This window comes from Lissotriton helveticus, chromosome 11, assembly GCF_964261635.1.
Source record: "Lissotriton helveticus chromosome 11, aLisHel1.1, whole genome shotgun sequence".
NCBI lineage: Eukaryota > Metazoa > Chordata > Amphibia > Caudata > Salamandridae > Lissotriton > Lissotriton helveticus.
In genome coordinates this window covers 935112871-935130679 of record NC_136072.1, presented here as the reverse complement: position 1 = coordinate 935130679, position 17809 = coordinate 935112871, and the positions used below count along the sequence as shown (strand labels likewise).

Sequence of the window (17809 nt, the reverse complement as noted above, 5' to 3'; positions counted from 1 at the left end):
GCTTCAATTGCTGTTAGCTATCGCCCCATCTCTCGCCTTCCTGGCGTGGTGAAAGATTGCAAAAATGTAGTTAATAAACAGCTCACCGTCTATGTTAAAGGGTTCGGCCGGCTCGATCCAGCCCAATCGGGTTTTAGAGCCTCGTAGAGTACCGAGACAGCTCGCGTCAAAATCTCTGAAGCCATTCGGGAATGCTTGGATTCAGGCGGTAGGGTGGCTCTGATTTTGTTGGACCTCTCTGTGGCATTCAATACTGTGCCTCGTTCTATGGTGTTGGCCCGCCTCTCAGACATTGGAATCTCGAGGTCAGCTTGGAATTGGCTGAAGTCGTTCCCAGAGGGCAGAACGCAACGAGTCTGGCTCCCCTGTCCTCTTCTTCCCCCAGAGTGTGACCACAGGAGTGACTCAGGAGTCTACTTTGAGCCCCCTTCTCTTTAATATATATGTCATCCCCCTGATTCAGTTGGCTGCGGAGCTTGGTGCCAAGATAATCGCATATGCAGATGATACCCAGCTCCTTTTTACATGGAAGAACACAGACTCTTCCACCTCTCTTGCCTAAACCTGTTTGACGGCCGTATTCTAATGGCTGTCCTCTGTGCAGTTAAAATGCAACACGGATACGTCAGAGATTTTCCTTTTTGGGACCTACCCCCTTCAGTTCAGGGAATCACTCTGGCCAACGGATTATCCCATGCCTAACTCCATGGGCCAAACCACCAAAAACCTATGGATATGATTCGATGAGAATCATCTTTTCGTCACTCAGATCAAGAAGCTAGCCTGGCAGTGCTTCGGCACACCCAAATCCATAAGAAAATGTCTCCCTCTCCTCCCTAAGGCAGCCAAGGAAATGGTTACCCGTGCCTTAATCCTCTCACGCATAGATTATGCCAACACCCTGTACATAGGCCTGCGGGTAAAATTGCAGGTAGTTCAGAACGCAGCGACGAGGACTCTTCTTAGTATTCCCATAAGAACTAGCGTGAGGCAACACCTGCGTGATCTTCACTGGTTACCTGTGGCAGAAAGAGAAAAGCTCAAAGCCCCTGTCCTGGCTTACTCTGCCCTGTACGGACTTGGTCAAGTCTATCTAAGAAAACGTTTCAGGTTCTACGTTCCTGCTAGACAGCTGCGTTCAGCGATGCAGCTTCTTGCTTATGCACAACGTTTTCGTCTCAAGAGAATTGGTGGAAGTTCTGTTGCTTTTAAGGCAGCCTCTGCATGGAATTCGCTTTCTTTGGACCTTCAGTAACGAGGACCCTAAGCTCTTCAGAAAAAGACTGAAAACATTTCTTTTCATCTAAGCGCCCTCCTCTTCTCCCCCCACTTGGCTCACGCCGGCACACTCCTTGAGTAGCTGTGCGTGCTATAAATGGCAATAATATAACATATATGGTTTGCCCTAGTAGACTGCTTGGAAATGCATAGAATGCGTTCATCCACACCACCATTAGTGACACTCCAAGTCATTCATGTGCCCAATGCCGTAGCAGGGCAGTCATTTTATGGGTCTGCATTGGACCTTCTGACACTGGCATTTCCCCAGTAGACTGCAGAATAGGGCCCTTCTTTCACAGATGGATGGGCTGCCAGGACCCATCCATGCCTAAAAGTGAGCGAGCCAACAAATTAGCATGGAGAGCCGCGCCACGGTCTGGCTTGGCTCTAAACACCTGTGCACGAGCCGAGCCATGAGAACGATTGACATAAAGTATTTCTTTAACATGCTGAGGTTTTTCACCTTAGTACATTAGATCATATCACCGCATTGAGTGTGGAGAAGTGTGGCTCAATGGTTAGAGCGGCAGACCCTGATGCAGAGGTCTAGCCTGGGACCAGGGTTCAATTCCCCACCTCGGTGGGTCTTGGGCTCAAAAATTCCACAGACCTTATAATTCTCGCCTCGGTGCCTATTCCAATCATGGAGTCACACTCTGCAACTCTGGGCAATAGCTTGCTTAATCTCCACAACAGCCCCCACAACGCTAGGGATGCCTGGCCTCCACCTTGGGGGTGCCCAGGAGTGGACACCTCACAGGAAAAGCCAGGATGGGTTCCACAGCGGTCTTTGTACAAGTGCCTTGAGACCCTTGTGGGTGAGTAGTGCGCTACACAAGTATCAATTTACATTTTTATTAAAAGTATTAGTTTGCAAACATGAACTTAGAAACATTCCTGCCTCACACCCCACGGAAGACAATGGATTACAGAAGTACGAGGCGAGTCATTTATCACGTGTACCCTACACTTGGCCTAGATTCGTATCCTAGATTCTTAATACAGATGGAGAAACAATAAATTATTAGTCTATGAAATCAAACACTAGAGGGTTATGTGAAGCCCACATTCTGAACTCACGTATTTGAAGGTGCTCTCATATGTGCTAATGAAGAAAAAAAAAAGGAGACTATCTAAAATAAAACATTTGCTTCTGACAATTTGACCAAATGGGGAATATGCCTGCTTTTCTGTTAACCGATTGTGCATTACAGCCCCTCAATGGGTATCTAACCTCTGTTAAAACCCACTCGACTCTTTTCTCGTATCAGTCTACTGCAATGTGAGGCTGGTTTGAACATTTTCCAGTGCTGATTTTTGGTTTCCACTCAACCCTGCAGCAAAGGGCTTCAATTCAATGTGCAATAACCAGTATGGTGATTTTCACAGGAAGCCTTTCTTTCTGTCAGGGGTTTGCGCCGCGGTCATATTTAAAGCCAGACTCTGTACTCTCCCCACAGGGATGGTTTTTGTCCTCGCTGGGTTTGTTTTAATACAAAAGTTAAACACTGAGTCATCGAAGCAATTCATGGGCGCGCGTCTAACAATCCGCATATGTGTACTTTAACGTACAAACGTATGTGGAAGGTTTTTTCCTAAGTGCAACAATGCACCCACTGTTCCCCCGCACAGTTCGACTGGCATTTTGTTCCAGTAACTTGGCGGCGTCACTGAGCAGCTTGACACGTAATAAGCCCGGGGAGGAGTGAGGGGCAGGCCTGGTAAAGACAGGAGGGGCTTGTGGGCAATTTTTCTCACTAACTTTTGCCTCATTGTTCAGAGTGTTTCTACAAAGCTTGCATGGTCATTACAGGTAACCCCCCGAGGCTGCTGGGTTACTTCCAAGTCTGGTGCACGGCGCCCTCCGATATTTTCTGTCCACCGTGCCCCATATTTTTCAAGGGATTCTTTCTGGGTTTTTCCTACTAGTCAGGAAAATATTTTTTGTCTCTCTTCCAGTGCGCCCGATTTACAAAGGTAATCTTACACTTTTGTGTACGTTTACGATTATTTGCTATTCACAGAGGTATTTTACGTATAGTATCTTTAGAACTCCGGAGTCTCTGCACATCAAAAGATAGAACTGTCCAATCTTTTTATGTGCAAAGACTCCGCAGTCGTAAAAATACTACTAGTAAAACACCATTGTGAATATCAAACAATCATAAACTTACACTAAAGTGTAAGTTTACCTATGTAAATCAGGCCCTTCGTGTTCACTCTTCCATGTATGTATTGCTTGTATGTATCTTGATCTCGGTCTAAATGTTTGTTCCTGACTCAGTTAGGGTGGTGTCATGCCCTGTGGCCCCAGGACCAGTGTATTTTGTGTCTGTGCGCTCTCCTAGCTCAGGTTTACGTTTCTCGCTGACAGTGTGTACCTGTCTCTCTGTACCTACCTATCGTCCTGTCCCAGCTTGTGTGTCAGCCTGTCACAATATCAACTTAAAATTGTTCTAATGTACATGCCATCCTATCCGAGTATAAACGTCACCCTGTTCCTGTGTTCAAGCCACCCTGGCCAAGTATAAAAGTATCCGCATTTCCAAGTATAAACATTCCCTTCTACAAGTACACATGCCTCCCTGTCCAAGACTACATGTACCAGCCTACATGCCACCCTTTCCAAGTACACACGTGTCCCTGTCCCAGTGTGCATTCCACATTTTCCCATCATAAACATCTCCCTGTCCGAGTGTGCATGCCACCCTGTCCACGCCCCAGTGTGCCAGCCACCTTGACCAAGTCTAAACATTTCCCTGTGCCAGTGTGAGTTCTTCACTGTTCAAGTATGCATGTCGCCCTGTCCTAGTGTTCATGTATTCCTGTCCAAGACCACCTGCTCCAGTGTATATGCCACACTGCCCAAGAATAAACCTCTCCCTGTTGCAGTATACACGCTACCTTCTCCAAGTTCCAGAATACATGCCACCCTGTCCAAGTTATTCTCTGTCCCAGTGTGCGTGCCACTTATCACAGTATAAACATCTTGCTATTCCAGGACACATGCCACCCAGTCCAAGTATAAACATCTTCCTGTTCCAGTGTGCATGTCACCCTGTCCAAGAAGAAACAGCTCTGTCCCTGTATGCATGCCACCTTTTCCAGTGTCCATTTCTCCTACACCAGTTCCCTCAGCCCAGGAGAGAAGCTTGTCACAGCCGGGACAGTTCATGAGTAACAAAGGCATGCTATCAGAATATCATCTGATATAAATATTGTGCGCTTAAAGCCGTTTACCAAAATATAACCCCTTTGGAGAGAACAACAGAAAATCTGCACTTAATAAGAAGATATTTTTTCAGACCATATTTAGGACACAATAATTATGCCAGATGGTATTTTGACAACAATATTCTAACACGGTATGTTCCCGCTGAATCTGTTGCAGCCGTGCCTCTGTTGAATTATGCATTTAGGTTTTCTAAAATATAGAAAATATATGCTTTACTTAAAAGCCTTATTGAAGGCACCTGTGTGCAGAAGTTATACTCGCTCAAAGGCTGCAGTGAACTCAGGAGCAGGGAAAGAAACATTCAGCCAAAACAGTAACCGGGAATGGAATCAAAGGTGCCCTTCTTCTGTACACTCAGGGCCACCAGAGAGGCCTAAAAGAGGAGACACTATTCCCCAGGACCACACACACTTTTTCGGGTCCCAGGACTCTCACTCCAAATGTATTTATAGACTTTGAAGGACGTCTGCCCTGTTTACTAATGATTAGGCAGATAACACAACTATACCAATAGATGCGGCCAAATGCTGGTTCTGCTTTGATTTCTCCTTCCATGGAGGACATTTTTTTTAAACTTTTAAATAAAAGCTTATGGTACTTGGTTCCCACTTGAGTTTTTTCCCCGCATCCCACAAAAACGCAAGAGGTGCCCTTACACAACTAAAGATGCACTACTGCAGACCTGCAGCACTGTAATGTCTGCCCTGTAACAGGTACACGCTCCAGCTGACCCCTATTAGGAGCTAATGCTCAACTCAGGGGTACAGAACTTGACATTGTTCATCAGTTTGTTTTAACTCTCTTACAAATCACTTCTGGACACTGCATTTCAATGGAGAGCTGGAACCAGGCTTTTCCTATCCAGAACGCCCCTCTTGCCACAATGGAAGATGGTAAGCAGTACTCACCCTCCCCACCAGTGCCAGGCCTGGCATCCTTCCCTTTCTTCCATCGTGAAGCAGGGAATTTCAAACAAGTTGAAAAATGTGATGCCCACAAACGTGGAAATGGTGTCATTCAATTGGTGGAGGCAAAGTTTGAACCTGGCAAAAAAGACAGGGTATTAATTATACCATGGTTATCTGTACGTGTTCTTATCTCTGCTGCATTCTAGCGCACTCATTACCATTTCTGTGCGTTTTTGTCACTCTCAATTTCTTATGCTTTCTTAAACCCTGTCTTGTCTATCTTTCTCTCTATTTCACACACACACACACACATTGTACACCCATCTGCCCAATTCAACCAACCACCCATGGCTCTACCTGTAAGGCTTCTCATTCTCTGTGTCCCATTTGTTTTTTTTATCTCACTCTCTTGGTCTCTCCCACACTCACTTTCACTGTCTTTCCCCTTCCTATGTCTACGTTTTCCATCCCCTCTCTGTTTTTCTCATAACTCTTATCTGTTTCTCCATTGATCCCACTCTATTTGTATTTATCAGTCCATGTGACTCTCTGTCTTCTTGTTATTCCCCCAGACTCTCATGTTAACCCCTCCCACCCCACCCCCGGCTCTCCATTTGTCCCTCACCCTGATTCTATGCTTGTTGTACCTCTGACTCTCTGCTTGTCACTCCTCCTCACTTTACTTTTTGCTCCATCTGAACTCTGCTTGTCACTCACTCTGACTCTCTGCTTCAGGCACCCACCGACTCTGCTTGTTGGGTGAGGCACTGCTGGCTGCTTTTGGTACTAGGGGCCGCTGGAAAACCGGTCCCCATGCTTCCAGCCTCCCGGGGAAACAGCTGATGCCATCTGCGGCCAGTCTGACCCGGATGCTCGACTGTTACTGGGATTGGCGACTCATTCCTCTATACCTCTTTGCTTGTCTGCACGATTTTTGGCTGCTGGTGGCTTGGAGATCTGTCTTTAATGTGCTCTGCATGTGCCAAAATTGTTTGCATAGAAAAGGACCATTTGTCATTCAAAAGCACTTTGCGCTTTGTATTGCGGGTTGCATGCTCCGATTGGACTAAATTAAATTGAAAAATGAACACCTAAGTTAGCCCTATTACTTATTCCAAACTTCAACGTTGCTAATGTTAAATATTTCATAAAATAACACAACAAAATGTAATTACTTTTATTTAAATTAAAAGGAGCACCTGCCCTAAAGCTAAGTTAACATAACATAATATAATATTTTCATTAATTTTAATTAAATATATTAGATTTCAAAATTAATCTGTTAGAATTTTAAATGTTATTGCCCCCTTGCTCATGCTTTATACTGTGGTAATTTACCATTCATGGTGCCATTTTATTAGTAGCCACCATTCTGCTCTATGATAGAAGATTAGCTCCTGCCTCATTTTACATGCCTCAGCAGAAAACTCTCCATGCATCTTAGCTTGTGTTTCTCCAAGGCCGATTTCAGCTGAACTAATGAATGTACTTTCTATTGTTATATACCGTAACTCTTAGATAGGCTCGTTCCCACCTTCACTCTAATGGGGAGCCGGGGTGAAATGGCCTTGGAGTGAGGATAACATGTACCCCGTCCCAGGACTGCAGCTCATCCTTCTGTGCCTCCTTTCTTTGTTAGTGCCTGGATTGGAATTTCCAGTCTGGGCGTGTTCTTGGGGGTTTGGAATTGTATAATATCTTGTGTTCTGTTTGGGGGAGTAAGTCCCCCTGCAGCTATCTCATGAGGCTGGTACGATTGGGCTTTGCTGCAGCGCAATACTAATAAAACACTTTGGTTTGTATTCTCTACTGTCTGACTGACTCTTCAGTTGTTCGGAAGGCTGAGAGGTGATCACGAGTGACCCGGGTGACCCTATTTGGGTAATTTTCTTCAAATCCTTACCGGGAACTTAATGATAATAATAAATCTAACCCTAACCCTAGCCACAGTTAAACATTCAATAATTTAAATTAAATGTAATTCAATGTAATTAACCCTTGGACAAGGTAATGGTGCCTAATGTAATGGCAAAGGAGGCAATTATGTTGTCGCTGTAAATGTCAAGAGATAAAGATCAAACTAATACAGGTGAGGTCACAGAATGTCATCTGAACCCATCACTCTCTCTTACTCCTGGCGCTCCTTGCCTTCACTCCCTCAGACTCCTGTCCCCCTCACTCCCTCAGACTCCCGGCTCCTCACTCCCTCAGACTCCTTGCCTTCACTCACTCAGACTCCTGGTCCCTCACTCCCTCAGACTCCTGGTGCCTTCACTCCCTCAGACTCCTGGCTCCTCACTCTCTCAGACTCCTGGCACCTACCTTCCTCAGACTGCCGGCCCTCACTCCCTCAGAGTCCTGGCCCCTCCCTCCCTCAGACTCCCGGCCACTCAATCCCTGAGACTCCTGGCTGGCCCTCCTAGCCCCTCACTCCATCAGACTCCTGGCCCCTCACTCCCTCAGACTCCCAGCTCCTCACTCTCTCAGACTCCTTGCCTTCACTCCCTCAGACTCTTGGCCCCTCACTCCCTCAGAGTCCTGGCCCCTCACTCCCTCAGACACCTGGCCCCTCACTCCCTCATACTCCCAGCTCCTCACTCCCTCAGGCTCCCGGCCCTCACTCCCTCATACTCCCAGCCCCTCACTCCCTCAGGCTCCCGGCCCCTCACTCCCTCAGATTTACAGTACCTCCCTCCCTCAGACTCCAGACTCCTCACGCCTGGCCCTGCTAGCCCCTCACGCCGTCAGACTCCCGGCCCCTCACTCGCTCAGACTCCTGGCTCCTCACTCCTTTAGACTCCCGGCCCCTCACTCCCTAAGACTCCCGGACCCTCACCCCCTCAGACTCCCGGGCCCTCACTCCCTCAGACTCCTGGGCCTCCTAGTCCCTCACTCCCTCAGACTCTTGGCCCCTCTCTCCCTCAGACTCGTAGCAGCTCACTCCCTCAGACTCTTGGCCCCTCTCTCCCTCAGACTCTTGGCCCCTCTCTCCCTCAGACTCTTGGCCCCTCTCTCCCTCAGACTCTTGGCCCCTCTCTCCCTCAGACTCGTAGCAGCTCACTCCCTCAGACTCTTGGCCCCTCTCTCCCTCAGACTCTTGGCCCCTCTCTCCCTCAGACTCTCGGCCCCTCTCTCCCTCAGACTCATAGCCCCTCACTCCCTCAGACCCTCGGTTTGCGACTGGACGGTGTTCTCTGTTTGTCACTTCCTTTGCCTCGGTTTGCTTTCCGTTCATTCAGACTTTTGCTGAGCACTGCCCCTGACTCCCTACATGTACCTTTTTTTCTGAGCCACAGCCTGTCATTCCCTCTGTCTCACTACCTGTTACTCCCTCTGAACCAACTGTCACTCACAATGAGCCGCATGTCACTCCCTGTCATCCTGCCTAAAACGCTCTCTGACATTGCCTGCCACTCTCTCTGACCCCACCTATATCAGCCCCTCTGAACCTACCTGTCACTCCTTCTGACTCAATGCTTGTCACTCCAACTGACCCCCACTGTCAGTCCTTCTGACTCACTGTTTGTCACTCCTCATATGATCTACGGTCACGCCATCAACTCTCGTCTTGCCACATTCTTTGATTCTCTGCTTCTCACTCCCTCAGACTCACTGTGTGTCCCTCCATCTGACTCTGTCCCTGCCACTCCCATTTCCTCTCTTCCAGGCACCCTCACTGTCTGTTGGTCACTGCCGTCTGCGGTTCACTGCTTCCTGCAGCTCACTGTCCATTGATTGGGGGTTGTTGAAGATGGGTGGGTGTCAGGCAGCACGCGCTCTCACCTGTAGTCGCAGTCACAGTGGGAGACGGTGTGCACCCTGTAGTTCCGGATGCCATACTTGAACTCCAGGGCCAGCAGTCTCTCCGAGCAGTGGTCGTGCTCCCGGCAGCACAGGTCGGTCCCCTGGAAGACTCCTGCGGGAGGAGGTGCGCAGCGTGTTAGATGATGGAGAGAACTGCATACACATATTACAAAGAATATCGGCTTCGCATCAGTTCAAGGGGCTGCAAAGAACGAACTTCTGATCATGTGTGAGCCTAGTGTACACAATGTAAAACCTGCGGTGCGGATAGTCTATCTATCAAGTCGGGCTCTGGGCGGAAAGGGGAGGGCCCCGCTCTCTCCAGCTGGAGCTCATTGGAGGAGGACAGGCAGGGGCGCAATGACGAACCACCTGAAAGGGCCATTTATGACGTCTTTGTGCCTCCCCTGAAGAAAACACCTTTCCCTCAGGAGCATATTCAGGTTGTGTGGCAAGAAGCCGAAGGATGCTTGTTTACTTGCCCAATTGCTGCCAACAAAGCTGACTTTTTACACGCATATGTGGAGCCTATGATTGCTTTCTCCCTCAATAGAACGTTTGCGTTCTATATTTAGGTTACATTGGAAACCAAGGCCCTGCTAGGATAAAGGACCCAGGAAAAATAAAGGGCCCCAAAGCAACTCTATCCTCTAGCCTTCGAAAACAATAAAAATGGCTTTTCACAAATCTAAACACAGGCTGAGGGCACCTCACAGGTGATCGGAACAAAGAACAGACCGTGTGCTACCTACTAACTTATTAGATGTAAACACCTACCACAGGTTACCTAATAAAGCTGCCAGGTGAGAACAAAGACCATAACCCATCAGGTGTAAACAAAAACGTAGGTTTTATTGCAAATGATCACATAAACATATACCACAGACTACCTAATAAAGCAACAAGCTGTGAAGAAAGACCAGAGTTTTCTTTTTTCAAAAACTCGTAAGTGTAAACATAACACATGAACTATCTAATGAATCGTGGGGTGTGAGAATAGATCACGCATTGTTTAACAGCTGTGAAACTAGTCTAAATCTAGACAATTAACCCAAGGGTTGTAAACGTAGACCATGAGTTGTCTAACAACACACAGACTTAAAACCTAGAACTCCGATTATCTAGCAACCAATTAAATGCACACCCAGATCAAACGTTATACAATCTGCAAAAAAGAGGAGGCGTTAACTAACAACCCATCAGGCATAAAAATAGGCCACGGTTTACCTAGAAACTCATCAAATACCAACATAATACAGGCATGTAACCCAATAAACCAATCTTGTGTAAATAACGACCACAGGGCACTTACCAACCCATTAGTTGTAAACACCGGCCACACATTTCTAATCTTGGCAGTGATCACAAGACCCTAGTTACCTACCACTTAGTAGAAGTAAACTGAGAGCTATATTAAGTAGAAAGTTATCTGTATGTGAACATACCTACCTTACTATGATTATGGTGTAAACGAAGGCCTGTGATTGATTACCCACAGAGGCATTTTCTAACAATGGTATGATGTGTACACAGACTCATGTAGTGTGTCTAACTAGTGATAGGAGGTAAACATAATGGTTTGTAAACACAGTCCTCAGACTATCCTATCTCTATAACTATGCACACGTACAGACCTCAGTAACCCACCAAGTGACCCGATCACAACTTTCTGCTGACCTGACCGACCTGGGTCTTGATCCATGTGTTTCAGAAAGCCTGATTTGAAACAATCTATCGGATATACTCAGACACCTGTTAGGATATGAAGACAAACAGCTGGCAATCCGACAGAATAATAAATCGTGACTCTAGCTACAACTGGTGCAGTTCCATTAAGAAAAACCTCATATGGACAAATGCACAGACCTGTGTGGTGCACATAAGTGAGACTAACTATGGCTAATTGAAAATTAGGTGGAACTATTTTACCAGTAAAATACCTATATTTCACACCAAAGGCGTTGTGGCATGCTGTCTTAAGCCCCACACAATAAAAAGATTCCACAGCGAGGGATTAAGCAACTAAAGATCTATCTGCCTGGTCAATAATGTCAAAATTACTGGAATATTTTATAGAAAGAACTGCTGAATAACAACAAGCCAGAATAGTACACAAAGACAGGGGGTAGTGATTCACCAGGTTCAATCCCTGCAAGACAAATCTGATGAAAGGGTTTTGAGTCGAACCAGGTAATCAGATGAGCAGAGGGAGTGGTGTGTGGTTGGGTTTGATCAAAGTAAAGCCCACAAAATCATTTTGCATATAAGCTAAAACGTCCTTGCATGGCCTTCTTAGGTTATAGACAAAAGCTGCAAGGCAATGCAGAGCTCCGGTACAAGGACTTCACACCAAGGAGAGAACACTATCATCTGAGTGTTGCAAGAATGAGCTCCGATATCCCTCCCATTGACTGGCAACATTGCAGAAGGGAAGTTAGGAAGCGTATGCTAATTCTCAGATGACTCCAAGTTGTGAAACAAAGGTTACACATAAGCTAGAGTTCCCAGACAATGAATGAGTTGAGAAAGGTGAAACAAAGTGCTAGTTTGAATTCAATGCAGTTAATGTAGATGCTGCCTACCCTACAAATGACAGGACATGTTTTTGAAGGCACCATGTGGCAAGAATGCACTCACATCTCACGACCAGAGAGTGCCCATTACGTGTCAGACATTGCTTGCGAGGTAAAGAGGGATCTAGCAGAGGTGTACAAAGGTGATGTGTGATACCTTTTTTACACATCAATGGTGATCCCTACTTTTTAGTACTGGTTCTGCATCTGTACACCATATTTTAAGAAGACCAAAGACTTGGATGATATGTACCAGGTATTGCACATATGGAGACCCAGAGATATTTCATGGGGCATGCTTGAAATATTTCTAGGGATGGACCTGCAGGTAAAGCGGGGAGTATTTCCAGAAATATTGGATTTTGGAAAATGTTCAGACTACCAGGTACTCAGAAAGAGTAGTGTAAGCATGGGCTTGCTCTCAACTGCAGTGGTGTGAGAAATGGAATGGATGGATGGGAGAGACACAAAGGAACAACATGTAACACGTATGGAGCCATACATCTAGTAGAGTCTGTAGTGAAAGTAGACATTAGCACTGCCGATGTGCATTACTTCTCAAAGTAGCGTATGTATAGAGTGGGCTCAAGGAGCACCTCTTTCTTCCTCCATGTATGATTTCCTATTTACTTTAGGGATTTCTTTATGCGGTCCTTTCATCCCAAGTGATAGCTATGGGACCTTATTTCTTAGGAAACGATGTCAGCTCAGGCTGTTGACTTCACGGAAATTTTTTATGATGAAAACTCTTTCAATTAAATATTGAGATCGAGTTATACCCTAGCTTGAAAATGACATTTTAACTAAAGCTACTTGGTTGAAAACTTTTCATTGATGAACAGCATTGATTTGACATTCCCCATTCCTTGTTCCTAAGCATAACCTGGACTTCCAACACTTGCGCTGACCATTAAATACCCCTACATTACCCCAACTTTGTCCCAATCCTATCGCTAATTCCAGTAGCTACTCTAACCCTAACATCCCACTAACACTGACCCTCACCTTGATGCTTGTTCCGAAGTGTAACCTGACACTAACCTGCTCTTGAGCTAAACTCTTATCATCTTCCCTATCCAAATTCTGACGGAGAACAGATTTCTTACCCCGACCATATCCTCCTACATCCTGCCTGTCCTATATAGTAAGTGTAGGAGAAGTGGTCGGTACGCAGTTACCTGCCCAGAGCTTGACAGCAGTTCTAGGAGAAGACCTCCGGGAGACACTTCTATCACCTTACCTACATCTGTGAAATTTCCTGCAGAGTTGCCAGCTCCACACCAGAGTGTCCCAGGCATGGTCCACCCTCGCTTGGCTCTCATCCTTGGACTCCCCTCTAGTATGGGGTTTGGTACAGCCTCAGCGTCCTGGTTCTGCCATGGCATCGCCTCTGGAACTGGTCCATCTCCCATGGAGGTGTCTCTCTTGGTCCTCTCCAGTGGAACCTCAGACAGGCTCCCGGAGGACGTGAGGCATGACCGCTGGAGCATCTTGAACGCAGAGAGGGCCTGCTGGACTTCCGGGTCCTGGTGGTCAGTGAACGGGCGCTGCGTGGAATTGGCCTGGGAGGCCTCACAAAAGGACTGATAGGGCTGTATCAGGGACTGATCCTGCTGGATAGTGCATTCAAGGAGATGGCGGCCGGGTAGTGACCAGACTGTCTGGTACAGAGTCACGTGACCAAGGTCAGTGTGCAGGAAACTGACATACACCTGATCCGAGGTGGACGCTACCAGGTGACAGGAGGTGACAGGGCTAACCAAGAGGGAAAGAGCCTCCTCGTGAGCACACACGGAGAGGACACATGCGAAAGAGAACAACAGTCTTTCTGCCAATGAACGGGTCATTCCTGAGACTGCTTTACTATAACCTGAGACTGCTTTAATGGGCTCTGAAAACCTAATACTTTGCTTCAAGACTGCAACACTCTACACCAAGACTGCAAACTTGTGCCCTGAACATATAACACTCGGCCAAAGGGCTGAAACAGTCTACCTGCAGAGTCTGTCACTTCCCTGACACCACAACACGCCGTAACCTGAGACTGACCGCCCAGAATCGAACAATCTTCCCTGAGACACCAACACTGTCTTGAGATTGCAAACCTGAGAATGCAAACTCTACCCGGACTGTGTTGGTGTTCACTAGGACAACAACGCTGTAACCTGAAACTGTTGCAGTGTGTTCTGAGAATTCTACACCCTAAACCGACTGCAAAACTCTACTCCATGGGGCTATATCTACACTGGCCAGACACTTCATTACCACGCAAGAGAATTTAGCGCATTTCCACTGGAATGCAACATTGTGCCCTGAGAGTGTAGCACTGTGCCAGGAAAGTACAGCACTCTGCCCTGAGACTGAAACGCCACCGTGTCCTGGAATTACACAACTTTGTTATGAGATTAAAACAGTGTACCCTGAGAATCTAACACTCCGTCACTGCAAACCCGTCTTCTGGAACTGCAACGCCGTTTTGCAACAATTCGGTACCCCGAGACTCGAAAATCTGACCTGAGAGGCTGAGAATCTAGCTGTCCTGAGATGCTGGCACTTCCCTGAGCCCAAAAATGTGCTCTGTACTTCAATTCGGATAGCTGTGCGACTCCCCAAACAAACACTGACTTCTGACAGTGCGGACACAAACCGGTCTTCCCTGAGCCCTACAACGGTCCCTGACACTGGCGGCGGTTCACGGATGAGAACCAGACAGGACACCCCTTAGGAAAAGGCTTGAGGCCTGGGCGTGCATCCACCGGAGGGCAGGCAGGCAGCTGGAGGAACCGGCGAGGCGGAATGAATGAATCAGCCGGCGCGAGCTTTAAAGCCAGCCCGGGACCATGAGGTGATCTCTGTCACCGAATCCACCGCGGGCGCGCGTGGCGCACCGCCAGACCCTCCTCTGATTGGTGCTACCGTGTGCCCATCCCTGCCAGGGAACCGCCCCGTGCCCTTCCCACGCCCTTACTTCATTACACTCCCTCCTACCCCTCATGCATCCTTCAGCATATCCTCATATCCCCAAGCCCCTCCCCCTCACACCGATTATGCCTCCTTCCTCAAGCCCTGCAAGTCCTTCTGACCTCACCTTCCTCCCTCACATACCTCATACTTTCGCCCCTCTACCACACCTCAATCGTTCCACCACGTGTGAGAAAGAAGCGTGAGGGGTTAGAGAAAGAGGGGGGAAGAGAAAGAAGAGGGGGAAGAGAAAGGAGCCTCTTTCTCTTCCCCCTCACCCAAGCCCACGCTCCCCACTCACACGCCCGCTCTTTCAAACTCCTCCTATACCTATGTTCAGAGCTTTAAATGGGACTCTCCGGAACGGAGTACCGGCACTTTTTTATTTTGGGCCGGCACTTTTTTATTTTGGGAGGAAGAGTACCGGAACTTTCAAGATAAATGCTATACTTTCAATTGTAGAGTACCGGCACTTCTCAGAAACAAGCAGGTACTCCGGTACAGAGTACATGTACGTCTATTTTTCCATTATAAGCACTGCCTAGGTTCAACACTTTCACTCTTTCTAGAATCTACACCCTATCCCTCACACACACCATTCTCTCACAGTCCCTCCCTCATCTACAGCACATCACTCATTCACATTCCTCCCAGCCCCACAACCTCCTTCCTTCACTCTCACACAGTGCTTTGAATGGAAAAAAATAAGTGCAGGTACTCACCTGAGATGTGGATTAGGGGGCGGGGCTAGTGGGCGGGGCTACGGGAAGTGCTAAGGGACAGGGACATTTTTGGAATATTTACATAGCAATTCTGCTATTTGAGTTGTCATATAAAATAGCATTTTTGTTCTGACGGTGACACCATTAACGAAACCCTTTACCTGTTCCATCCCTTGAGTTTTCCTTTCTTGTATTGATCCAAATCGAAACAGGAAACAGTCCGAAATATTTCACACCACCCGGCCAACTCTTGTGGAATCCGAACCCCCTCAAATCACATGCATTTATTTTGTCATCTTATGATAACGTTGACTTGTTGAAATACATCGTCTGCCATGTGGTACATAATACAGAAACCATTAACAAACCATTACTAGCAGGTGTGAGCACGTGGGATGAGGAACACGAGATACTGTGATGCTGTCAACTTGCCTGTAGCTGAAGCCGGAGGCTCCACTCTCTCCCAGCAGGACAAAGAGGCCCCGGCTGCTGCTGCCGCGGCCTCTTTCGATTGAAAGGGATCAAATGCTGTGACGACGTCATTGTGCCAGTAGGTACTTACAAGTCAAGTCAAGTCAACAATCTTTATTTCGACCGTTAAGATCATAAAAGATATACAGATAAGCAAACATTAGACCGTTAACAATAAAATTGTGTGTTAAAAATAATTCATCAGTGTTAAGATCCATAAAATCATTTACAAGGTTTCAAAAATGCATTTTTAGACTAAAATCATTTTCAAGGTTTCAAAAGTGCATTTTTAGACTGAATTAGGGACAAATTGTTCGTGGCACAGTAGAATCCCTTATAATTTTTGCACGAACTCTCCACATTGCCGTCAGGAATTTCGCCATTACGAACACTGTTGGAGATGCAAGGTCAGTTTTAAGGACTCTGTAGGCTGGGGCATAAGTTCGAAAGCCCAAGTTCCTTAGGTACGGGATGAGCCAGTAGCTCCTAATTTTGCAATAAGCTTTGCAAAATAAGACCACGTGTACGTCACTTTCTAGCTTGTAATTACAGGCAGGGCAGTTGGGTGAGACCAGGTTACCATCCCAGTTTTTAGTGAGAGACCTCAGCGGTAAAGAGCTGTATCTCCATTGTAGGAACATTTTTCTAACGTGCACAGGGGACATTGCATCAAGGACATATTCAAAACTATAAAAGTCTTTTGTTTTAATGAATATATCAGTTAGAGAGCCCTCCCGGATTGAACTGATGGAACTTTGCAACATAAAATCATGGAAAAGTTTAGAGAGTGCTTTCCGGGGAAGCCTTGCAGACGTTAATTCAGGACTGTTCCATAGCTCTGGGACTCCAAGGGTCATACACATGTCTCTAATATACTTGAGCCATTGAATTTTGGACACTTGTATCGTTCTGAGGAGCTCCTGTAATTCACTTCTATAGTGGCCCAAGTCTTGACTACTCCACAAGCGTCTCCAATAAGTCAATGGTTTCAGGCTCAGTTCTTCGCTGATTGGGCACAATGCCAAATCCATTCTCAACGGAAGGAGTGGAGTGCTCGAGGGAAGGGCCGTCAAGTGTCTAATGAAGTTGTTCTCGGCCACTTGTATAGAGTGAAGCGATGTGTGTCCCCATAGTTCAGCCCCATAAGCTATGCCTCCTCGTGCTTGGGCCTTGTAAATTTGTATTGCTGGTGCCAATGGACGAAATGGGGATTTTTTTGCGATTCTTGTGATTGCGCCCGCCCTCTGGATTAATTTAGTGGTTGCTTTTCTTTTGTGTGGCACCCATGTTAAATTTTGGTTGAGTATTATGCCCAGATACTCAATCACTTGAACTCTCTCCAGAGGTGTTGATCCCAGGCGTGGATTTGGGCAGCTTTTATGCTTGTGGCTCAAGGTCATAAATTTGGTCTTCGCTGGGTTTATTTCTAATCCCCTTTTGTTACAGAAATCCAAGAATCCATCCAGGATCCTTTGTAGCCCCATTGGTGTCTTTGACAACAGCAGGGTGTCGTCCGCGAACATAATCGCCGGCACCCTACTGCTGCTCAGTTGCGGCGCATCAATATTAGGGATTCTGCACAGGTGCTCTATCACCCCGTTTGTAAATAAACAAAACAAAGACGACGCCAGCATGCATCCCTGTCTTACCCCGCGTTGGACAGGGAACCTATCTGTAAGCCTACCTCCCTTTCCGTATCTTACCCGGGCATAATTGTCTGTGTGGAGCCTAATGAGAATCTGGAGAATATCTCCAGGGACACCCATGTCCTCTAGTACCGCCCACAACCTGGCCCGAGGGACCAGGTCGAAGGCGGCACGGAGGTCCACAAAAACTGCGTACAGTGAACCCTCT

The 17809-nt window shown here is 46.9% G+C and overlaps 1 protein-coding gene across 1 annotated transcript in view; it reads right to left on the bottom strand.

The window, feature by feature from the left end:
• The window catches only part of LOC144792312 (uncharacterized), a 76712-nt gene extending 62115 nt beyond the window's left edge, over positions 1-14597 (bottom strand). The window contains exons 1-3 of the mRNA XM_078667263.1: positions 13042-14597; positions 9208-9340; positions 5425-5559 (exon numbers count right to left, since the gene is read on the bottom strand). Of these exons, the coding sequence (XP_078523389.1) occupies positions 5425-5559; positions 9208-9340; positions 13042-13648 (875 nt within the window). The 5' untranslated portion in view covers positions 13649-14597. The remainder of the gene's footprint in view (positions 1-5424; positions 5560-9207; positions 9341-13041) is intronic.
• Positions 14598-17809: the final 3212 nt, after the last annotated feature.